Raw genomic sequence first — 25,881 nt, 5'->3', positions numbered from 1 at the left:
TTCAGTTCAAGCTCTTTTCCCTCTCAGGTGTTTTAACTAATGATGATGTTTTAATGTGTTGATGCACTCGTGCTTTTGGACCAGTGACCATGCTAGGATGCCTCCAGAAGGGTGCATCAGTCACAAATGGACAGAAGTAAGAACAGATGTGCGAATGCAAATACACAGGGTCACCAGCTGGATGTGGACCTGCGAGGAGGCCCACCCAGCCGTCTTGTTCTGCCACCTGCAACTGCATGGCTCTCTGGACACGTCATCAGTGAACTCCGCTTGGGGCTCCATGGAGCTCTCATCCACCTTGGGCAGTGGCACCTGCTACAATAAACCTCATACCCAGGTGGGAGAGCACCCACTGGCCAAGGCTTCTGGGAGAATGGGAAGAACTGGTTCTCATTCACTGGGCCCTTCACCTAGAGGAACCTGAGACAAGTCACCATGTCCTTCTCTGTTCAGGAAGACTTCAAGGGAACCCCATACTTCCGGACAAGGTCCCTTGTCCTTGGCTTGATACACTGTGCTGGTTATCCCAGGCCTCAACTAGCTGCAGCCAAAGGGATGATGATGTCACAACACCCTGCATTTCTAGAGCCCAAGATGGCAACACCTTGGCCAGCTGTCCTACCCGTGCCATCCTTAGAAATCAAGGGCATTTTTCTGAAAGGAGTGACTCAGGACAAATCCACTAGAGGAAACATATCTGAAAGCACCTCCTAAGTGCAAACCATGATGTCGAAGGGCTATGCTTATTCTATCATCACTCTTTGCAACTCATATTCAATCCCAAAAGGACAGCTGCAAGCATCGTGCCTCACAATCATTATCTGAGTAAAGTTCAGTCTGAAGCCCACCTGCCCCAAAGTGACCTAGAGCACTTGCTAAAAGTGCAGAACCAGAAATACACCCAAATTCAAATAACCCAGTCTAGCTGGGGACACAGGTGATCAAAGTATAGCTAATAAACATGAAACTGCAACTGTGAGAACCCTCTGTGAACAAGAAATATAGGGAACTAGGAATATCAAGTAGTACTAGCTACACAGATCAACAGTATCTTTTTTTAAGACTTGCTTGAGAGATGTGTAGCCATCAGTAACACAAAGTGGTGGGAAAGCCCTCTAGGCAAAGAGAAGAACATGTGCAAAGGCCCTGCGGTAGAAGCATGGCAAATACAAAAGACTGAACAAAGGTCAGTGTGACTAGAGGGAAGAGAGCAAAGGCAAGTGTACTTCCACATAAAGCCCAGGAAATAATTGTCAAGTCACACAGAAATTTATAGAACAAATTAGAAACCCTTATCTTTGTTCTAAAAGCAATGGGGAGTCACTGAAGAGTTTTAAGCAAACAAGGTGAGAATATAAAGAACAAATGATGCAGTTTATATTTTTAAAACAAATCACTCCATCAGGTGTGTGGAGCAATAGCTGTATGTAACCATCTGTAATTCAGTTTGGAGATATTCCATTGGTTGAGGTGATGATGTTAGCTTTGACTATAGAGGTGGTGATGAGGATGGAGAGAAGTAAAAGGAGATAATATTTCAGAGGTAAAAGCAACAAGATTTGATGATGAATTGGCCTTCAACTCTACTTCTCCACCCGTAAGACATCCCACTGACTTGGACTGCAGTGCTGACCTAAACACTCATTGACTTCTTTGGCCCCGGTTATGGAAAAACAAAGTGGGTTGGTGCCATATTTACAGAGCTGTAGGACCCGAATTCAATTGATTTCACTTGTGATCACTTATCTGTGCTCTGAAGTGGAGGGCAATTTCTCCAACAACAAGGCCAATTGTTCTGAGAGCTTTATGAAGATATCTTTATGTCTACCTCTATATATGTTACGCGTGACTCTATGTAATACTTTATATGTGTGTGAAGAGTTTAGCTCAGCTACAATGTTTAGAGGGAGCAGTCCTCAAAACTGCCCCAGTTCTGGGCTTCCCTGGTGGCGCAGTGGTTGAGAGTCCGCCTGCCAATGCAGGGGACGTGGGTTCGTGCCCCGGTCCGGGAAGATCCCACATGCCGTGGAGCGGCTGGGCCCGTGAGCCATGGCCGCTGAGCCTGAGCGTCCGGAGCCTGTGCTCCGCAATGGGACAGGCCACAACAGTGAGAGGCCCGCGTACTGCAAAAAAAAAAAAAAACTGCCCCACTTCTGACACCAAATGCAAAGCTTGGAGATTCCCCAAACCACCCTCAGATAGATAATTTGCTAGAAAGACTTAGTGAAAGGTGTTATGCTCAAAGTTATGGTTTATCACGGGAAAAGGATACAGATTAAAATCAGGTAAGAGAAGAAGCACATAGGAAGCATAGAGTCCAGGAAAAGTGCCCAACATGGAGCTTTCACTGTTCTCTCCCTGATGGAGTCAAGATGCATGGATGTACCACAACACACACAGAGTAATGCCAACCAAGGAAGCTGACTCCAGCCTCACTGTTAAGAGTTTTAATCAGGGGTCCATTTTATCTGCATCACTGATGACTCACTGATTGCCCATAGGGGTGAACTCAGTCTCCAGGTCAACTGATACCACATGACCCAAAGCCCCAACCCTAAATCACATCACATTGTTACTATCTGGCTCGCTTGAGGCATCCAGGCAAACAAAGATTACATCCCAGGAGCTGAGAACAAAAGGTCGGACCTCTTTTTTGGGAAAGGTTAAATTCTTTACTATATAATATGTCAATAACATCAAAAACTGATGATTAATGCCACTAGCAGTAGAAATGGAGTTCAAGTTAATACTGCATTGAAATGGGAGGATAGGCTTGTAGAAATATGCTCTTTTTCTTATAAAAAGTAGATTATATGAACCAAGGTTAGATCCTACCTCACCCAGAACTAGTTTTGTTATCATTAAAGATAGAAAGCTTCTTCTAAGAATTTCTCTGTTTTCTCCTACTGGCCTCAAAATCCTACTTCCTGTGGTCAACTAGGGAAAAGTACATTTTTTGAAATTGCCCAAAGGGGAAGTTAGTCCCCATTTCAGCATTTTCATCTTTCTCCAAATCCTGAGTTTCTTGGTTTAGTCATTTCTTACAGTTAATGGGCCAGATTCTAAGATCTTCCCTTCATATAGCTGATGAAAAAACACAAGGAAACAGAGACAGGATGGTTTCCTGTTTTGCACCATTACTGCAGACAGTCTGCCGCTCAATAAAGTCTAGCAGTTTCCATGGAGACTGACATAACGTAATGTGTAAATGACGGTGCAAAAATCACAAACACCATGGTAAGTTGGCATAGTCACTGATACTCCACCCTTTTTTTTTTTTTAAATTGAAGCCATCAATTTTAAAGAAGGATGAAAATGTTACTTAAAAGATAGCAGCAGATGGTGGAACCATTATGGTCACCAGAAATTTCCAAAAATTTAGGCCAGATTCCTCCAAAGCATTCCCAGGAACTACTTTGACTCTTGCTATCTCTGCCCCAGAAATTCTGAGTTCCCTTTATCTTTTCCATTCCTTATAGGCTCTCTAAGATAGAACCATTATAAGTGGCCTCTGACTGGGGGTTCCTGTGCTGTATGCATCTGGTTTGACCCTCTTGCCACGCAACTTTGTTCTCTGCAGGGTTCAGTCCTGGTTAACACCACAATAGAACATATCACTGTAAAGGTTTCAATCTGCCTTATTTTCTACGCTCTGTAAAGCAAGCTTGTTAATGAATTCCCAATTCAGAAAAGGGAAGTTCGGGGTGTTTGTAAAATTGGGAATCTCAGGGAGCATTTATCTTGGTTAATTTCACAGAATTATAGGATTTTACAGTTTCTTCTGTCATTATACTTGCCTCACCAAATCTCTGATTAATGATTGTTTTTTTTTTTTTTTTTAACCTTCAATCCCAACACATATCTAGTTCTGGTTTCAGAGCTCTTTGTTTGTTTGTTGTTTAATGTTAGAACACGCTTTTAGGTATATTGTTATCTAGGGTTTTTTTTTTTAAGTGAATTATTTAAACTTGATATGTGGAAAGCAGTGAACAAGTAATTGTACAGATAGTAAGCAAATATGGCTACAAATCAACAAGGCAGTAGAATGTCTGATTGTACGGAAAGCACAAAGTGCTACAGGGGCAGAGAAGAGACCTAACGTTGCCCAGGGAAACAAGAGAGGGATTCCAGGAAGAGGCGACACTGGATTTGAGTCTCAAAGACTGACCAGGAGTTGACAGGGTGGAAGGGTATGGTCTGTAGGGTAAGACAGAGGGAAAGGAAATAGCATGGTCCATTTATGCTGATAGATACAGGAATGGGAAGTTGACAGAGTATGGACGGCTAGCCCAAAACCCTCATTCACAGGAGCAAAGGAATTTGCCTGGGAGAGGGACAGACATAGTTGGGATGGAGAGTTTGAGGTCAGTAATGGAGGTTGGAAAACATTCATTTTTATGACACCTGATGTCCTAGGGTTGGACAATATCCCCCAGCTCATTGAGCAACCTGCGATGGACCCAAGAAGGTACCTGGGGCAAGGTGTGCCTTAGTCGAAGTGCATTAGGTTAAGCTTTCTTTTTCAGGAAAAAAAAATTACACATAATTTATATATCAATATAAAAATATAAATATTATGTATTATATATTTAATTATATATTATAAATTATATTATATATAATATATAATTTAAAACTACATCTAATTTTAACACTGCAAAATATATTCTCAAAATGGCACAGAGCCATCAGGAAGTAGCCCAGCGACTAAGGGGGTGGAGGCTGCTGTGTGGGCCCCTCCCCTCTGTATCAACCAGAGCAACTGCTCCATCCTCTGGTATATATTTTGGCTTCCCAAGTAGGATTCATTCAAGTTGGGATCGAAACAAGTTTGAAAATTTCTGCTTTCAGTAAGCAGCTCAGTGTTTCTCAAACTCCCTGCATTGGTTTGGAGAAACTTAGTCTGTGGGGTTCTCCCTATGATTTCTGAACCCCTTTTCTTCACAACAGGGAGCTGGCATCCATAGACGGCAGTAAATAGGTCAATGCAGGTGGACCAGCAGACTATCCTGGGTCCTACTTTCACTACCCATATTCCAGCCTTTGGATGCACATTGCTGCTCCCTTCTGCCTGACCCAAGCTCCCTTTTTCTCTGTGACCTGTGTGTGTTCTAAGAATCCAGACAGACCCTGGGAAGGGACCTCTGGATTCTAAATGCTGACCCACTGTGCTGTAGTATAAGAATCATGCTACTGCATTCATTCTAACTTGGGTGTACATTTTTAAAAGAGGTTCAGTGTATCTCCTTATAAAGTACATTTAAATAACCATAATCACCCTCATTATCTGGGCAAAAGAATGCAAGATGCCAAAGATCTGAAGCTATTTTCATTAAAAAAAAAAAAAAAAAGACTCTCAAACTTGAAAACCTCCCGGGACCCATTTTGCTGCAGCAAAAGGTTTTGCACAAAGTGCACCCCTGTCACTCACAGACACAGTAATCGCTGGAGATTACCAGTCATTTTCATTACAGGTAATTTCAGGGTGCCTTGTTTTGCCTTGTCACTCATGTTCCTGGGTCCTTGCCAGATGGTGCCACAAGGAGTAATTCAGGATGCCAACCAGAGCCGCAGACCCAAGGGATAAACCTGAGCACAACTGAATATTCCAGACCAGACAGCATCTAAAATGACAGGGGGGAGGGCAGCTGGGGTGTTGGTCCTGCTAGATAAGCAACACGTATCAGAAGATCCTGGGCCCTTTTCCTTCCCTTGGCTCAGGCTTCTGTCCACTGTGTAGGATGTGTTTGTTCAGCCTCATCATCTTGGGGGGCAAAACCCTTACATGATCTCACCCTCATCTCTCCCAACTCCCAACATCATCATCTCCCCCATTCACGCTGAACAATATTTAGTCCCTCAAAGGTACTACTCTCTCTGCCAAGAATCCTCCTTCTTCATGTGTTTCAACCTGAGCCTTATCGTGGCTTCAGTGCTCTCCTTACTGTCATGTTTTCCAAGCATTTATCTGATCTAAGACTGGAATGTCCTTCCTATTCATCCCCATTGCCCTGTTCCTGTCTTTCTCACATTTTTTTTGTCATTATTGTTGTGGTTGCCCAATTTCATTTACTCACACAAGACATCTTTGGTGAGTGTTTCCTAAGTTTTGGGCACAACGGCATCTATGAAAAATCCTTACCCATGCGGGGCTTCTGTTTTAGTGGAAATGAGAGGCAAATAAAGGATATGTTTGCAGAAAATCATTAGGGCAGCATATGGAGATAGTGTGGGTAGGGGTTGCTATTTTAGTTATAAATTTATTTATTTCTATTTCTATTGTTGGCTGCGTTGGGTCTTCGTTGCTGCACACGGGCTTTCTCTAGTTGTGGCGAGCGGGAGCTACTCTTTGTTGCGGTGCGCGGGCTTCTCATTGCTGTGGCTTCTCTTGTTGCAGAGCATGGGCTCTAGGCACGCGGGCTTCAGTAGTTGTGGCTCGCGGGCTCCAGGGTGCAGGCTCAGTAGTTGTGGCGCACGGGCTTAGTTGCTCTCCGGCATGTGGGATCTTCCCAGACCAGGGCTCGAACCCGTGTCCCCTGCATTGGCAGGTGGATTCTTAACCGCCGTGCCACCAGGGAAGTCCTGCTATTTTAGTTAAGATGTCCCTGAGGAAGTGACACTGGAGATGAGGCTGAATGATGAGAAGGTACCAGCCATGCAAAGATCTCTGGGAAGACATTCAAGGAAGCAAGTGTACAGTGAGCATATAGCAAGTGCAAAGGCCCTGCAGAAGGTACAAGTTTGGCAGGCCCCAGAATGGCAAGAGGGCTACTGTAAAGAGGGAGTGGGTGTGTGGAAGGGAATGAGGGCAGAGTTTTAGGTAGAAGCAGAACTTGTAACAGTCGTCTCTTCTAAGGGTGCTGTCAAGAGTGTGGTATGGGGACTTCCCTGGTGGTCCTGTGGTAAAGAATCCGCCTTCCAATGCAAGGGATGCGGGTTCCATCCCTAGTCAGGGAACTAAGATCCCACATGCTGGGGAGTAACTAAGCCCATGTGCCACAACTACCGAGCTCGCACGCCTCAGCTAGGGGGCCCACGTGCTCTGGAGCCCGCACGCCACACTAGAGAAGAGAAAACCCAGAGGACACAGCTAGAGAGAAGCCCGTGCACCACAATGAAAGATCCCACGTGCCACAACTAAGACCAAAGCATAAACTGGCAAGTCATTCCAAGATTTTTTTAATATGTTATTAAAACAGTGAGAACAGAAACAGCCCATCTACTTCCTGCTCTTTCTGCAACTACATGAGTTACATGATAACTAAGTAACAGAGCAGTTGCATGGGAAGATTTCAAGCCTTTGGCAGTTAGTGACTTTCTTAAAATGAGCATTTCTATCCTGCTGACATATGATCAAGTCCTAGGAGACCACACAGTATCCAGAGCTCCTGTCTCTGACTTAATGGGCTCTGCAGGAGAGCCTCAGTCTCCCCAAGCGGACAAGCCTTCCTGCCCACCACACGGGGACAGGAGACGGAAGCATCAGACAGATGGGACTCCGGGCTCCATTTTCTACTACCTGGTGGCTTGGGGCAAGTTATCCTCTCTAGGCCTTGATTTTCACATTTATAAAATGAAAACAATGGAAGACATCTTTCTCACTGTGTGTGTGTGTGTGTGTGTGTGTGTGTGTATTATATGAAATAGTACTTATGGAATGTTTAGACTTGATACCATTTATCAGATACATTGGGCTGAAGCCCCACATCGGTGACCCCCTGGGCTGAACTCAGCATAAAGGTCTATTGTTAGGACACCACCACCTCCTTGTCCCCCCATCTTTTTTCTACCTCTCCCTCCCTCTCTCACCCATTCTCTCTCTTGGATCCTCCCTCACAAAGACCCTATTTCCAGTGAGGTCACGTTTACAGGTACTGGGAGTTAGGACTTAATGTATCTTTTTGTGAGGACACAACTCAACCCATTAACATGCACCCCTGTGGAGCCCAAGTGGCCATGAAGAGTTTAGTAAGTGCTCTGGAGCACTTACAAATGTGAATTCCATCTCGACTTCTCATTTCCTCTGTGGCCTTGAAAGAGTTACCTGATCTGAACTGCTGTTTTCTTACATGTAAAATAGCAAAAACAAGAGCTGGTGCAGAGAATAGAATAGTTTCAGGACTGGAGACAAATAAAGTTCCCAGAATAATGCATGACAAGGGCATCATGATTATCCAAACTGTTCAAGAAAGAAAACTATCAGAATGGAGTTTGTGCCTAGGTGGTGTGGGTAGTAGAATGGGCCATGGACGCTGCTTCCTTGGTTGTGGGTTTTCTTGAGCCACCCCCCTCCACTGCCTAGGTCCTGGGAAGTGAACTTGGTCAAGAAGCTGATCTGGACACAAAGAAGGGCATTTCTGAAAACCATGCCCAATATTTCCTTTTTTTCCCCCTGGAACTAAGCAGAGGGAGCCTCTGTTGTCAGTCTTGTGATGCAGAATTGGAAGGCAGGTGAAACCAATCTCATCTAAGCACGCATTTCTGTATTTCTGAGTCTCATTTTAATGAGCGTGTATTGCCAAGGTTATCTAGTGAATGAAGCCGGGATGCAAAACAAAACCCTCCACCAATCTGCGCCATCCAGAAAGCCTGGACTTATTCTGAATACTTTATGATACAAAGGAGACTTGGGGACAGGAGGCTTGCACAGATTCTCTTTAAACCTCTCTAGCAAAGAATAGAGAACTGCGGCAACCATTCGGGTATCTCAAACGGAAGATCGAAATCCGACCTGGGTCCGTTTCTGTTCTACCAACTTTGATGATTTGCATAGTCTCGTGTAAAGTGCCAGTTCTCCTTCTAATTGTGTGTGCCATCAAGGTCAGGTGTGATATACAGAACTTGACAGGGATGTACATTTCCAGAAATGTCTCTGATGCTTTGCTAGAGTCAACGTCTGGTCAGTGGGTCAGCAACAGCAGCATCGCCTGGGGCTTGTTAGAAATGCATAAGCTTCGGCTCCATCCCAGATTAACTGGGTCAGAATCTACAGTCTAACAAGATCTCCAGGTGATTCACAGGCACATCAGAGTTTGAAAAGGGCACTTTGGCACCAGTCTGCTCTCCCAATCTGCCTCATGCTGACTTGAGTATCTACTCTGCAGTCTGGTTGCACCAGCCAAGGGTCACCAACACATCATTCCCTCTGTGCAGAAACTCCTCTGCTGAAGAACTGGTTGGATCCTGAAAGGCTATAACTAAGTCCATTTATTCCCAAGTCCAAAGAGACACATCACAAGCCACAGCTAACATCATCCAGTGGAGGTGATGGTGTTGGCGCACGGCTTTGCTCCCACCAACGACGACTTGCAGGTGGAAAAATGCTACATCGATCTTGGGTCCAAGCCAACAGCAGATGAACAGCCACCCAGCTGGCGGCTTCTATTCCCAGCCAAAGCAATGGCTGAACCCAAGCTTCTCCTTGCCAAAAACATGGGCATTCAAGGCTCTCCCAGGACCACAAACATGCCTTTCCTTTTCAGAGAGAAATGATTCCTTTCTCTCTCCTTCTGCTTCTGTGGGTTTTAAAGGGATTGTCACTGAATGGCCCAACAGGGAATTTTGCAACCCTCTCTACCAACATCTGAGCCAAGTTTGATCTGGATATTCAAGGGTCAAAGTGCTTCACATCCAATCTGTAGAGACTGGACACTTTTTCCATGGATTAAGCTGATACTCTCAATTGTAGAAGTTTACACACACGGCCCTAACAAACATAGATCACCTAAAAATTAGAGACAGTATGATTTCCAATATGCTGGTTCCTTGTTCCACTTTATTGGGAACAGAACTTGTTTCAGCTAAAACTGGTTTACGGTTAAGTAAATGGATATCACGTACCAACCCCTCCCCGACTGTGGTATTCTGAATTTCCTAAGGACTGGAGCAGTAGAACATGTACGTTCAGTATTTAAACCCCAACAGCTAGCGGATTGACCAGAACTTGACTGGAATTCATACTATGCATCAATTACTGTGGCTTTAAGTGCTGATTCTGCTTTTTATTCATTTGTTTTGTGGTCAATCCTGTCGTTTCCTTTCTGTATTTTTCGTACTAATTTATATAATCTTTTTGAGAAAAAATGTTTTCAAATTTAAAAGACGTTTACAAGAAGGCTGTTTCTTTAAAAAAAAGTTCCTTGTAAGCTAAAAGAAACTGTGTTTAGGGGCAGCGGGGGTGGGGGAGGGGACAGGTAGACAATGAATCTCTACCTAAAGGAATTAGAAAAATACCACATACCCTTCCTTTGAAATCTTTTGGGAAGTGTCTAAGCAATTCTGAATATATACATAAATTGCTTCAGCTGTAAGCGTTACTTGTGACCCAACTGCTTTGTGTGGCAGTAAATATACTTCCTTAGGTGGACGAGTCTTATGGAGAACCATGACGTAATTTACTAAAGTAGTTAAGTGGCTATATCCGCTGAGTGATTCCAGCACATTAAATATGGTCAATACCCACTTCCAAGGAGGCATCTTAATGTTCTCAGAGCCTGATACACCACACATTCAGTGTCAGTATTACGGGTACTCAGAGATGGCATTGCATGCTATTCAACTTAAGGGACTGTAACAAGACAATACTATTTTCGCTGCAGGGATAATGACTTAGTTGACCATGATTAAATAAGAAGGATTAAAGATTACAGACAGACAATAAAATCTTTCAGAGCAGGGAGAATATTTTCCTTATCTTTGAATGAAAAAGGGGTGATGGCTGGTGACAAAGATGGAGGCGACATGATCGTCAGCTGGATTCCCTGCAACGTCCCTAAGGACAATCTGTGTGTAGAGCTTACCAGAACAGCAGGGCAACAGATTGCTTACTCTTAACTGGGTCTTTATCATCAACCCTTATGTTCAAACTGAGGTCACAGCACATGGAAAATTCCTTTTGTCAAAGCTGGAGGCGGAGGGCTTCCCTGGTGGCGCAGTGGTTGAGGGTCCGCCTGCCGATACAGGGGACACGGGTTCGTGCCCCGGTCCGGGAGGATCCCACATGCCATGGAGCGGCTGGGCCTGCGCATCCGGAGCCTGTGCTCCGCAACGGGAGAGGCCACAACAGTGAGAGGCCCGCGTACCGCAAAAAAAAAAAAAAAAAAAAAAAGCTGGAGGTGGGGAAAGCACAAGACAGTGAGGTGCTTCTTCAAAGAACTAGCTCCCCTGTTCACCCTCGGCAGCAGCCCCTGGTCTGGTTTCTCTGGGCCACGTGGAGGAAGAGTAAGAGAAGCCACAGAAGAAGGAAGTTGGCCCTGGGCTCCCACCTCTGGGCTTGTGGGAAGACAAAAATCAAAACTGCCACACTCTCAAGAGCCTGATCTTTCTAATAACCTCTGGAAGCTCTACCCCTTGGGTTGTGGGTCTATGCAAGACCTAGAAATGGTACCAAACTTCCTTGGGAGGTTGGTGGCGTTGAGATGGAATGGAGAGGATCCTAGGGCCACTTACAGAGGCCAAACCCACCAGCTCGGGGCTCCGTAAACTGTTTCCTGTTAAATCTCAATAAACGTTCAAGTTGCTCTAACAACACATGACCCTCAGAGCTTCTGTGGGGAGGATGCTCCAGAGATGCTCTTCAGCTGCCCAAGCCAGAAAAGCCAACACCACACTGTGGCTTAACTTGCAAAGTCAAACACCACACATGCCAAAGGTTGAGAATACAAGCAAAGAGCCGTCCAGAACCCAAATATACAGTCCCTTGGTAAGCAAACCCAAACGTCGGAACCCCTTATGGCTCCAAAATGAGTTTACAAAGGAATTCATCACACCATTCCTATTAAATGGGTAGCACTTCTCTTAAAATTGAAATAATTTATTTCTATACCTTGTCTCCCACTGTGTCTCTGACAAAGCAAAGCAACACAGGAGACAGAAGGCCACGTGAATGTTCATCAGGAACTGACGTCATAATAAGAGCAAGTGCTTATGAAATGATGCCGAAGTGTCAGTGTTACTGAGTCCTCAGAACCCCTCAATGAATAGCTTCTACTGGTATTCACAGAGAACGGTTAAGTAAACTAAAGCACAGAGGGGTTAACCAGCCTACCCAAGGTCACACAGTAAGTGGCAGTGCAGGGATTCAGACTCCCAGTCCGCTTCCAGAGTCTCATTTATTACCATGTCCCTCATAGACATGCTGCATACACAGAGAGAAGGAAGATATAACTCAGAGATTACAAATTCAGCCCTCTTTTAATTTTTAAATCATTTGTTTCTCCATTTTTCTTCACCTCCCACTACACTTTATCTGCGTGTGTGTGCGCGTGTGTGCGCGTGCGTGTCCTTTCCTCCTTTTGCTATTTCTACCTCCTCCTACAAAGGAACTGCAGGAACTCAGTGCCCTCCCCTAGGCCAGGTTCCCCTCTGCAGTGTTACTCCTCCCCCCTGAATTCCTGACTAGTACCTTCCTTTGTACCACCAGACCCTCCCCTTCCAAGGAATCCATCCTGTGTGCTGCATGCCAGAGTATCGGAAAAACCCCGAAGTCTGGTTCCAAAGTCTGGAACTTTGGCCAATAGAGAGATTTCCAACATGCTGTAGGGGAATGGTTTCCTAATTGAGAGACACGCAGGATGGACATACCTCCCGCCCATTTGCATCTCGCTAACGACACACAAGCTGTCTCCTTTTTATGGTCCGTTCTAAAACACCTACTCCTTTGGCCAGCAATTCCCCACGCTCATGCCGTGACTACCCAAGGTCTGGGATACATTTATTGCCCTCATTTCCATTTCTTCTGCCCACAGAGAAAATACTACTTTTCAGAATATGAATGAGGGTCTGGAAATCGACCATTATCCAGTACCATTTCCCACGAAAGTAATACTAATAGTTAGTACTTTACGGGTCAACATCTCAAAGCCTGGGGCATATATTAAGAAGTAGAAAGCATCTGTAGGGTTTTCTGTAAAAGGCAATATAGGGCACGGAAAGAGCTGTGATTGCCTGGGTTTGCTCACTGACTGCCGAGGACACCAAAATGGAAAGACATTAATAGCCCCAGTCCAAGTTGAATACACAATATAGTTCACTTGGACACCCTAATCCCGTGGGTTGAATGATTTTATTTTTACGGTCGGCTCTGTTACAGAAATTGATATTTGGGCTGTATTTACAGGACACCAAAACCGCCGGTTGAAAAGTGAGTGAGTGAGTTCAAACTGATTTAGCAACACTCTGATTAAGTAGTGAGCAAGGGAAATCGGGTGCTCAAGGCAAATTGAATTTTCTGGTTGACTTTGGGTTACCTGATAAACTCTCTTTGTTTCATTCCTTACCGTGGAAATTCTTATTTTCAAAAATAAATCACCTCACTCTGTTTATTTGGTGAAGCGTGCTGAGCATGATTTAATCTTTTTTGCTCAGATGGGAGTTCTGAAATGGCCTTGGGTTCATTTTTCAGGCTGCTGGTGCTAACCACAGAAAGACTGCAAGTGTGGAAATTTAGAATATTGGATATCTTCCTGGAATTCTCTTAATTTCTTGAAAATGGATCGTTCTTTTCCTTCCCTCTTTTCAAAATGCTGATTGCTGACTGGTTTCCTCTTCCCCATCTAAAAATGGACGAACTATAGGTGGGCCAATTTGAATTTTCATTTTGAAATCATCAGAAAAATTGTATAGAAAATACTTCCAAAACTTGGATCTTAAAAAAAGAAGTTGAAATCAGACTAATGTCTTTGCCAGTAGACAGAGGCAAAGCACAACCCTCTTGCTGACTGCAGATTTGGAAAGGTAAAATCAGGTTGACTGGAGAATTCTACAGACAGGGATGGAAGGTCTGGAAACTGCTGGTGTATTTATTTCCCCTGAGAGACCGAAAAGAGTCAGCCATTCAGCCAAAGGATTCTCCTACCACGGATGTTTCAATCCATCACCTACCTGAATTGGTCTTTGGAGAAGCAATGCATAGATTGTCCAAATGCAGAACTTATGGCAAGCTAAACGGAAACCTGGATTCAAATCCAAGGGCCCAAGATATAGCAAATTCTTGTCCCATTGAGAACTGATATACACTCGTTTCTGGACATCGGTTGGCAACCTGTAGCTTGCCAGGTACAATGGCTCATCAGCAGCTGGAAGGGAGAGGCCTCAGTGCTGGACAGAAATGAGATTCTATTTCCAGGTGTGAGCTTTCTCAGAGGCAGGGAGAAAGGAGAAGGGTGTTCAGAAGAGCAAATTCTACCCACTATGAACAGAACTCTGCTCTCCACCTTTCAAAACCCACTACTACATTTTCTCAGTTCTCACTTACTGGGGCATCAGAGGGATGCTAGAGCAGGCCACCAGGAAGGACTTTATAGGTCATTAAACCCTGCTCACTCATTTTCTCCCCTCTCTTGCTTTATAGTACTTCCATTTTCTAGAAATTTCTAGAAGTACATGAGCTAGCTCAAAGCCTATTAAAAGAAGGGGTTCACAGTGGTACAGACGTGGACTCTGGAGCCAAATGGCCTGGCTCATCCAGCTCTGTGGTCTTGGGAGTCACACTTAACCTCTCTGTGCCTCTCTTTCCCCATCTGCAAAATGGGGAGAATGAAAGCATCTTCTCAGACCACTGATGAGATGATCTGTCTATAATGCTTGGTTCCATGTCTAGGCACGGCAAGCACTCTACAGATATTAACCATTACACTTATTAAGCAAGTTATCTTTAAGTAGCTATTCCAAACTATCCCCTTTCCAATGTCTAACGGGGCTACCATAAGCATCCCTAGAATCAACGAGTACCAGTTCCGATATTGCACGAAGATGACATGGATTGTGTGTGGGAGTAGCGGCGGCCATTGATTACGTGTACAAGTCTGTCAGTACAGTAAGAACCTGTCAGTTTTGCCGTAACAGAAAACACCGAGCTCCAGCTTCCCCCTTTGCCTCCAGCTGACCGATACAACCCCTCAAAGTGCAAGATTTCAGTATCACACTTCTGCAGAGATGAAATGCTAGCTAATGATGGCAGTGCAACCGGATGGGAGTGGAAACATGTTGACAATGACTTGACAGATTCCTTCTCCAGTGAACGGATGAAATGCACTAGGTGCTCTGACAACTCCTTAAACCTCCTCAAGGACCGTTGCTGACACCTAACAGAATCCAAAAATCAAACCACTAATTTAGTTTCCCTGTACAGGCAGCCTGACCTTCTGCTTTGGAAGGAACTCTTTCTTCCAAGGGAAAAGCATATGCGCACACGAGTCAGTGTGATGAGTGTGACAGAGATTCTCCAAGTGCATCCAGAGGGAAGACTAATCATAGCCACATATATTGAGTAAAATTATACCCAGCCCCATTCTAAGTGTCTTACATATATTAACTCATTTAATCTTCCTAAGGACCCTAGAGATTGATGCGATTATTATGTCCATTTTCTAGATGAGGAAACTGAGGCACAGAGAGATTAAAGTATCTTGCCCAAGGTCATACAGCTGACTAGTGGTTATCCCTGTATTTCTTGGGTCCTTAAATCTTCCCACTCCTTTGCCTTTTACTCTGGTGGGTATTCTGATGGTCACTCTTGAATTAGGATGGTCAGAGTTCTACACCAGGCCACAGAAAGTACTGCAATTCTTTTTTATCTCTTCTCTGAGATACATGACTGCCTGGAGAGTATTACTTCTTGGTGGCAGATATTATGAGATAAAGGTAGGGCAACTTCACAGCAAAGTTGTGAAGCATACATTTCACTTCGGATGTGAAACTTTTCAAACATTCAGAAAAGTAGAAAGAGTAGTGGTATAAGCCACCACTGAGATACTCACTGTTAATATTTTACTATATTGGATTCATATATATCTGTGTGTTTTTGACTTGAGCCATTTGAAAGTCAGTTATATCAGATACCACAAGACATTACTCCAAAATATTTCAGTTCATCACAGAAGGCAGACATTCTCCAACTTTACCGTGATCTCATTACCACGTCTAAGCAACTTCAATGTAACCCTCTAACAGCACTCAACACTCAGTCCCCAGTCTCCTAGCTTCAGTCTCTTTATCCCCCCCATACACGGCAACCCTGAACTTCCCCATCAAATCTCTCCAGACCCAGTGCCTTGAATCCAGGTAAGTGCGCACTTCCGCAAACCCCTGCTGAATTCTAGTAATGGGAATTCCAGTCTCCTATTAGAATCCATCACGTGATATCCCAAGTCACCTGACCAAGAGTTCAAAGAGGAACAGGCACTGTGGACAGGTCCATTACACAGCCTCAGGGCAAACAGAATACACTGAAGGAAAGACTGTCAACCGTCAATTTAAAATTAGGAATTTGATACCCGGAGCCTGTGCTCCTCAACGGGAGAGGCCACAGCAGTGAGAGGCCCGCGTAACTCAAAAAAAAAAAAAAAAAAAAAAAAAAAGAATTTGATAGATCTCCCTAGGGATTGTTAAATAATCTTAAACACCTTGAACCTAATATTGAGATTGGCATCAAAGGGGTTAACCTTCAATGCCAATCTCAATCCACCCTACACAAAATACAGTAACAGATTTGCAATGTGTATAAGAAAAAAGGAGGAAAGCACTGCTGTAGATAACAATGAAGGTGGAAAATATGGAAGGAGTATCGTCAAGCACAGGTTGTGTGGTTGTGATTGGAAACGGAAGCCCAGAGTGAGAGAAGCAGGCTCGCTAACATTAGACCCCAGCCACGAGCAGTTTCTGGGGCTCTCCTTCAGTTTCTTCAATAGAAGCCCCTGTCTCTGGATGTGGGAACAGATGTATATGTATGACTGATTCACTTTGTTATAAAGCAGAAACTAATTAAAAAAAAAAAAAAAAAAAAAAAAAAAAAGAAGCCCCTGTCTCTACTCAGGCATGAAATGGTTAGGGGTCTGTTCCATCCACCTTTTATCTGAATACAAAGTCTCTTTTCTCTTCCTTCAACTAATAGTTGTGATTACTCCTGACCATTCTCTATGATAAACAACTCTCCCGTTGCCTTTGACTGGGTGACGAGAAGAACTGCCCTATAGCTATGAAGATCAGAGGGCTTTCATGCTCCAGGAAACAGATCGGGCCAGGAATACCAGGCTGCTCACCACTTTGCATTTATCTCAGAAGGAAGGAGAAAAAATCCTGGCAGAAAGCATAAAGCCGAAGGGAGAAGCTTTAAGGACTGTCAGACAGACACATGAGTAGGATCCCTGTCATTAGTTTCAACTAATTTCAAACCAAAGACTTATCATCCTACATTTTTTTTGTTATATATGTATGTGTACATACATAGTTATGGGAATCTGGCCTATTAGACCAAGAGCTCCTTGAGGACGGGGGAAGGTCTTATTCCCTCTGTATCCCCAGCAACTAGTATTTAACACTTAGTAGACATCTGCTGTATAGTTGTTGTGAAGTGAAGCTTCGCCTAATTTCTATTACCTGTCGTAGAATCTAATCCTTCCATCTTCCAAAGCCAGGACCCACAAATATACAGTCCTTGGGATACTCTAGCCATCTTTATCTCGGGACAGAGCTTCAGTTCTCAAGCCCTGTCTTTTGCCCACAAAGTTAAGCTCAGCTGGATTCCAAGAAAGGAAGGAAAGTTCAGGTTTCCTTCATCTCTTTTCTCTGCCTAGGTCAGGAGTCTTCTCTGGTTTCCTCTCCTTTGAGCCCACTGGTCCTCTATGATCTGCGGCCACAAAACAAGAGTCAGTTGAACCAAACTCAACAGAACTTGACTGCCATGTCACACACAGTCCCTCCCAAATTAAAAACCAAACAAAAGAACAATATAGCTCAGGTCTCAAGGATGCTTCCCCATGACAATGGCCAAGAAGGCTCTTGCTTATGTTCTCATCCCCAAGAGAGCATGGTGGTGGTGAGGGCAAACGTGGCCCCAGGAGATGCTTCCTCATCAAGAACCCCACTGTAGCACTGTCCTGGAATTCCACCTAACACAAACACAATCCTAATCACTCCATCACCTCCAAGCTGATCTCCCTTCCTGCACTTCCCATCCTCTACCTCTACCCCATTTCCAATCCATCCTTCAGGCTACTGTTGGAACCCTCTCTCCTTCTTTCAAACATTGGCACTGAATTCTCATAGTTCATCCTAATATCCAGAACCTTATATGCAGAATAAAATACCCTTGCCATCTCTTCGGGCATTCTTTCTTCTCTGCATGAGCCCTGTACAGGCCGAACTCTTCAAACTTTTTGCTATTCTCTCTAAACCCTCAGCTTCTTCACAGCAAAAGCTAACGTGGTACCCTCCAGGTGGAATGTTCAACACCTGTGCCCTGACCCCCATGTCCCCAGGCAGGGAAGTGTCTCCAATTCACTGCTCAAGCACGATTCCATATTCCCTTTACTTTGAAACCTCTCCTGAGGGCCTCAGGCACGATTTTCCACACTTCCTCTGTGCGCATGTTAGTGATACCACCTCCTGCCAGGGCTGGAGTTCTCCGCGCACCTTTCCGCTCACTCTCTTTGTCCAGCATCCCGGCCTGTCAGCTGCCAGCCTCGCCTCGGGGCTTTGCACCTGCCTTCGCTCTGTGATCCAAGTTCTGCACAGCTTCTCTCTCATCTCCTTCCAAACTCTGCTCAAATGACATCCCCCTTTGAACCTCAACTGCCACCTTTTTGAGGACAGCGACCTTTGCCCAATCCCTCTCTGTCCCCTTCGGCAGCCTTTCCCCAGGAGTCTGAGATCATCTGACATCATCATTTGTTGATCCTCATTATTCATGGGTTCCCAATTTGCAAACTCACCTACCCACTAAGACTGATTTGTATCACCAAAACCAACACTGTGGTGTTTTCTGGCAATTGTCTGTGGACATATGTAGAGCATATTTGTCACTGGATGTACACATTCTAAGCTCAGGCCGACAAGGGTTTCAGCTCTCATGTGCAAAAAAATGTGTGTTTTTGCAGTCTACTTAATACCTGTATTTCACATTTTTGTACTTCTTTGGGTGATTTTACACTGGGCAGAGTGCTGTCTAGTGTTGCTTAAGTGCAGGGTGGGTATGATGTGCCTTACAGAGAAAAGGACACACGTGAGATAAGCTTTGTTCAGGCATGCGTTGTAGTCCTACTGACAATGAGTTCAACAGTAATGAATCAACACTAGATGTTAAACAAAGTTTCTTTAAACAGAAACAAACATACAACAAGGTCACATATTGATTGGTTGACAAAAATGTTGTGACCTGAGGCTCACGGGAACCTGTGAGCCTCCCCTAGGAGCAATGGTCTAGTATTCACTAATTCAGTGTTTACAGCAACTTCATAGAATACAGCAACTATGAATAATAAGAATTGGCTGTATCTACTTTTCTTTTTTTTTTTTTTTAACGATCTGCCTTCCTGTAGTAGAATATAAGCGCCATCAAAGGAGGAACTGCACCGCAGTGTAACACAGCTATATCGCCCCACCTATAACAGTGTCTGACACATAGTAGGTGCTCAATAAATATGTATTGAATTGCACTGAACCAGGAAATGTTCCAGGATACAGACTATCTTTCCCTGGCTTTGTGCCACCGATGTTTAGCCAAACAACTAGCACACTGTGAACTCTTGGTAACAGGTGATGATGCCCCAAAAGAGTAAGGCTGGGATTTTAGCTCCAGCTTTTCATCTGTGATCACTAAGTACTGTTCTGCTACTATTTTATCACTATCGCCTTATTTACAACATTATCCTTAAGAAGGGCTTTGACGCACAGCTTCAATATTGGATGCATCATTGCGCTGCATCCATAATATGCTCCAGAATGCTGGGATCCATCATATACTGAAACTGCAAATACACAAAAGTGTTTCAATGCCCAGGCAAAGTGCATAATAATAAAAAGCAGAGATCTGTGATGCAGTAATTCAGTGCATCTTTATTTTCCAAGGCAAAACATATACAGCCTCAATCAAATTACCCAGATATTAGCTTGGCTAAGCTGAAAGCTGTCTCAAAACAGAGACTTTATATATTTGCCTTAAATGCATATTTTAAGAACGGTGTAAACCTGTGCTTGACGTTCTACATCTTAAAGCACCAATTAGGTTTTTTAAAGAAACACAAATGTTCATTGACTCCTTTCATGGCAGAATTGAAAATTGATTTCTCAATTTTAGCTGGGCTATTGTGGCCCTCCTTGGATGCTGAAGTGGGAAAAAAGAGCACTGTGGTTTAACTTACAAATGAAATCTGAGGAGCTATAACAATGGTTAGCTTTGTACATAATAGCACCACAGGGACACCGAGAGGAGAGAAAATGATGGCAAAGTGTATGATGTTCCCACGTATTTTTTGTGGTCTATTTCCCCCATAGGATCCTCGTAGAGCTGACAAGAACTTCAGAGAGCAGAGGCCCTTCTATAATAACACATACTAAATAATACATAAATTATTACATATAGTAATAAATATCGAGCAATGACTATGTATTACACACTCCCCAAGGCAGTTGGAAGAAAAGGTCCTGGGAGAGCTAATGTTGTAAACATGAGAAAAAGTGATGCACCCTGGTTGTGTTAAGGATGACAAAGGAAAAATAGAAAGGCCACAAAAGAGGAGCAGGGACACCTGGCTTGAATTCAGGGGGTCAAGAAAGGCTCCCTGGAGAAAGTGACTTTGGGAAACTACAACCCAAGAAAAGAGCAGGAGGTAGCCAGTTAAGGCAATTGCTGAGTCCATGGTATGACTATCTTCACCTTTCTAGATACTTCCAGACATGTCTCCCATGTGATCTTACTAATCTACATTTCCACCAGTGTGGTCTAAGAATTTCTACTTCTTCACACCCTCACCAACTCATGGCCTCAGCACACGTTTTCATTTTGTAAGGATACGGGCATGAAATACTATCTTCTTATGATTTTAATTTGTATTTTTCAAATTGATGAGGTTGAGCATTTTTCATTTGTTCTTCTTCACTACAAATTACCTTTTTATTCCTTCCTTTTTAAATTAAGTTGTCTTTTATACATTTCAAAAATTTGGGGTATCAATCATTTGCCAGTTAAATATGTAGCAAGTAATTTCTCCTGGTCTATAGCTTTGTTACCTAACTCTGTAACTGATGCTGTTTTTCAGACACTAGCATTGTTTGTTATTGGAAACAGAAAGTAGAGTCCATCAGTAAGAAAAGAGTTAGAGAAACTTTTCCGTGTTGATAAAAGAAAACTCTACAGTAACTACAATGACCAAATCAACATAAATAAATCTTAAAACCACAAAGTTATATGAAAAACAGTTTGCGAATGACTATGGGCAGAATGATACCATTTTGTGGATATTTAATAAAAAACACAAAGCAGTGCCTATCTATAGTTTATGAGCAACAACACAATAGCGGTATGAAACCACATTGGGAAGGATCCAGACCAATATGAGAATGGTAGCCTTGGTGGGGGGGAGGGGCAGGAGAAGACGGGCAGTGGGGATGGGGAAGTCTGGGGGGTGCCCGGGTGGCTTCCTCTCTGCTTTATTTCCCATGGGCGGATGGAGGGGCACGTGGAGCAAAGATGTCAATATGTTAACGTCTTATCTTGGAGGCTGTGATATATTATGTTTACCTTCTATAGCTGTTTGAATCACTTCACACACACACACTTGATAAGTACATATCTACACACACATATAAAATTTTTAAAATAGCTCAGGAAAACACATAGTCTTTGTTACTAAACTACAGAATTCCTTGTTATTTAAAAAATAAGAAATTAAATATGGAGTACAGAAAAGAGCCCTATTTAATTTTACTTATTCACTGTTTCCCATAATTCAGTGTTTCTTACAATATCCATTAGACTCAAGTTCTTCTCCAATTTTGTCTTTTATCCTTCACTTCCTATAATCTGAGTGACAAGCACTTCACAGAACACACTTTGAGAAAATTTTTGTGGGACAAAAAGGCTCAGAGAAAATTAAAGAGAAAACAACTAATTCATTGAAGTTAATTGAGCTTGATTTTGACAAAACACCAAGAATAAGTTGGAAGGTCTGACCTTTCTTAACTAACAAGGGTGTGTTAGTAATTCATTCCAGAAACCAGTGTCCACAGCACTGCCTCACTGTAAACATTAACTCTTCAAGATCCCTTGCTTTGAGAACTTCTGATAAAGATAATTTTTAAAATTCAATAGGGACCATGCCTTACATTCCTACTGTTCCTTGAAACTTACAACTTTTTACAATTTTATAAAAGAAAAAAATTGTACCTATTTAACAATAAAAAGACTATTTCCTTAGAGAGTATTTCACTGCACGACTATTTAGAGCTAAGCAATGTTCTTTCCTAGGCCATAAACTACATTGCTATTCAAATAAATGGAGCTATCAGACGCCACAGACACTTATTTTATTTACTCATAAGGCTACAATGGTTTAAAAATAAACATTCCAATACGTTGGTCAGTGCTCTGAAAAGTACAGAAATTGTCATTCTAGGAGTTCGGGGTTTTTGAGCACGAGCCACCCGTTCTCCCTGCTTGGCCCTGCAGTAAACCTTTCTCTGCTCTTAAAAAAAAAAAAAAAAAAAAGGAAAAGAAAGATATTGTCATTCTAGGATTTACACAACTCCATTATCATTTTGCTGCCATGTCTCTCAGCTGTTCTGCAAAGAAAGCATGCACTGGGGCTAATCATCTATACAGAACTTTGTAATTTAAAAATACATTTATGCATTATGTTATCAGATGAGAAACTAGGATATTTCATACCTTTGTGCCATTAACAACCCGCAGGGTGACAATTATTCTACCTATTTTACAAAGGCTCAGAGAAGTTCAGTGTCATGGGACCGGTCTAGGTCACATCTCAAGTAAGCACTAGAGCTGAATCAGACCCTGAGTCACATGAGTCCAAATGCAGCATCATCAGCCCTCATCTCAAGGTTACCAGAGAACACAAGAAGATAATCCATGCCAAGCAACAGTGAATTCCCGTTATTATCATCACTTCTAGTTTTTTTTTTAATATAACCTCATCTTGATTATAGTTTAATGCAAACAAATGCTCAGATTTGCAATTCATGGACAATATTTTCTAGGTTTCTTACTCTTTCGACAAAGATTCTTTCTGAGTAATTGCTGTTTTAAAGTAAACTGTTTGAGGAATTTCAAATACGTTTGTTTTTTTTCACTAGACAGTTATGGTTATATAGAAAATAATCTTAATTAACCATGCAGTAGAGGTTGTCTTAGATATTTAGGTCAGGATAAGCTTCTGGGTTTTGTGTTTTTCTCCCCTTTGTCCTGAGGATAATTACTATGTTGGCATTTGACAAGGCATGCTGTGACTATTTCTTGCAACTGTCAAGCTGGGGTTCTCTAGCTGCAACACTGTAAATAGACTTCAGGGTAAAAAAAAAAAAAAAAATCTTTAGAAAGTTTTCCTACATGTCCTCAAACCAAGCATATCATTGAAGACAACGAAGGCTGTGTTAACGATGAGAACCTTCTTAGAAGACCAAGGCATTGATGAAGCCATGCATTTATCAACTGAGGACGCACAGTGACCAGTCTCATGACGGATTTTCCAGAAGACCCTCAATTTCATATAATTATAATATATATAAGATATAATAATACAATAACATAATATTGTCATTCTAATTTTAGTTAATAAATGCAAACTATTGACTAGAGAAATGAGCCTACATCTTCAAACCAGAATTTGTCAGAAGGAGAGTCTCAATATTTAATCCAGAACCTAAGATCAGTCTTGTTGTATATACTTCTGTAACATACTGGCTGCATTTCTCAAAGTTCAGATACAAACCCTCTCCTAGTATGTTACTGTGGCTTCTCCCTGCCTCTAAATTCACACAGAAATCCCTACTTAAGAGTTCCGGGGACTTCCCTGGTGGCACAGTGGTTAAGACTCCACGGTCCCAATGCAGGGGGCCCGGGTTCGATCCCTGGTCAGGGAACTAGATCCCACCCGCCTGCCGCAACTAAGACCCAGCACAACCAAATAAATAAATAAATATATTTTTTAAAAAAAGAGTTCTGGAAGAATTCTTGCAACTTGTTTGTGTTAAGTGAACAACAGAATTTAGAACCTAAGAACAGTAAGTAAAGTCATCAGTAAATGCTACATGATGGTTATCTTGTGTCCAACAGAAGCTGATGCAAAACCACAAAGCATGTCTCATGACAGCAGGTATAGAGAACTAAAACATAAAGCAGGGATGTACCTTGGGATCTTGGTGTCTTTATTTCCAGCACAAGGACAGGAAAGGGTCTGATTTACTCATCAGCTGCTCACCAGCGCCTTGCCTCTTGTCTGCCATATGGTAGATGGCTGACACATACCTGAATAAAATAAATGAATAAGTGAGGGAGTGCGTGAAGATGAGTCCTGAAATCGCTATATCAAATAGAAAAAGAAAGTAGTGTACATTAAGAAAAACAAATGTAGCCTGTGCATGTTGAAATTCTGGGCAGATTTAAGTAAGCTTCAAACCCTGATGGAAACAATTCTGCAAATTACCATTTACAACTTACTGATGAGAACACTATAAAAGTCAACCTATAGTAATTTGATTGTGTAAATCAGAACCAGAGAAGGCACTCTGGTTGGTCTAATCTGTAGCCAACCTAAATTAATTCCAGTGACCCAGGACAGACCTTTGCCAAGCAAAGGCCATTTATTATGAGAAGGTCTGGGAGAAGATCACAAAAGGAAATTTACTGCAACATGGGTGGGTCCTTTGAGCTAATTAGAAAGCATGACACGGACTGATAAATTTATTCACGGTACGGACCATAAAAAAAGGAGGTTGGAGATATTTCAGAATAGACAACCCAGATGGTTTGAGAATTGCTGGGCACAGCAGATTTTAGTGGACAAAATCCTACAAGTAGTCAAAGAAATCCAGCACGATTTGCATTGTCCCATCTTGCCCTGGCACCCAAGTCATCATAGATCTAATTCTGCTTCTACCTTTGCAAATGGAGTCATTGTCACGACTGACTCTTTCACATTTGTCTTTCAGGCCCTGCTGCAAAAAAGAAGTATGTCAGTTATAATAACCTGGTTATCTAACCTTTTCCATTCCATGGAACTCTGGAGGAGGAAGACTCTCAGTTATTTTGTCACCCAACCTGGCACAGGACTCTTTTGGTCCTGCCCGCTGCCCATCACCGGAGGAGCATCCCCGGCTGGGAGACCAATGATAGAGGATCCAAGTGTCCTACACAGCTGCTTTATGAAATATTTTTACTTTATCTTGGCTTAATAAGTCACTGGCATCAGCACTGCCAACTTGGCTGCAACTTTGGACCTTCCCTACCAAAGGGAGCGTTGAGACTCAAGTCCCAGCTAGGCTCTTTAGGGTGAAGCTTTGAGAGCCTTAGTGACTGTTTTGGGGCTGACCTGTGTTTCTATGTCTGTACTTCCAGGCTGCAAGGTTTTGAAATTTTCTGTACAGTTTGTGAGGACTTTTGCACTTTGCCATCCAATGTTGTACCTCAGTTCACTGTTTGTTTTCGAATGCCCTCTTTCCATAGAACCCTATCCTCTCAGATGGCAGGATATTTGGGAAAACCTTAAAACAATTAACATTTTAAAAAGATCTCAGCAGACTAAAATGAAAAATGTATGTACATGACTGTATAATTATGATTATAGTACCGCTGAAAATCACGTTATTTTTTTTAAGACAAAAAAGATATTTAAAGACCAAAAACTGTGCTGAGAAAGTATACCCCACCTATCTTTGGTATAAGATAGGGCACACGGAAGAAAGGTATTGGCTGAACGGAATAGAGGTCTTGATCTTTGGAATGCATGCCGGTAATGTATTTTACAGTACACGTTAATCATTTATGTTCAATATTTGTATTTGTGTTCTCTTTTGTTATTTTAATTAGGATATGGGTGTTTTGCAATAATTTTAATAATGACTAAGCTATTTGAAGAAAAGAATATGGAG

At 42.7% G+C, this 25,881-nt stretch overlaps 1 protein-coding gene across 1 annotated transcript in view; it reads left to right on the top strand.

The window, feature by feature from the left end:
• The window catches only part of GRM7 (glutamate metabotropic receptor 7), a gene marked incomplete at its 3' end in the record, with an annotated part of 813,045 nt that extends 788,053 nt beyond the window's left edge, over window positions 1–24,992 (top strand). The window contains exon 10 of the mRNA XM_081247592.1: window positions 24,943–24,992. Coding sequence (XP_081103718.1) covers window positions 24,943–24,992 — 50 coding nt within the window. The remainder of the gene's footprint in view (window positions 1–24,942) is intronic.
• Window positions 24,993–25,881: the final 889 nt, after the last annotated feature.

The sequence above is a fragment of the Mesoplodon bidens genome (genome assembly GCF_964165515.1).
Source record: "Mesoplodon bidens genome assembly, chromosome: 10".
Taxonomy (NCBI): Eukaryota; Metazoa; Chordata; class Mammalia; order Artiodactyla; family Ziphiidae; genus Mesoplodon; species Mesoplodon bidens.
Note: the sequence above shows the minus strand (reverse complement) of the source record. Positions and strands in the feature narration are given on the sequence as shown.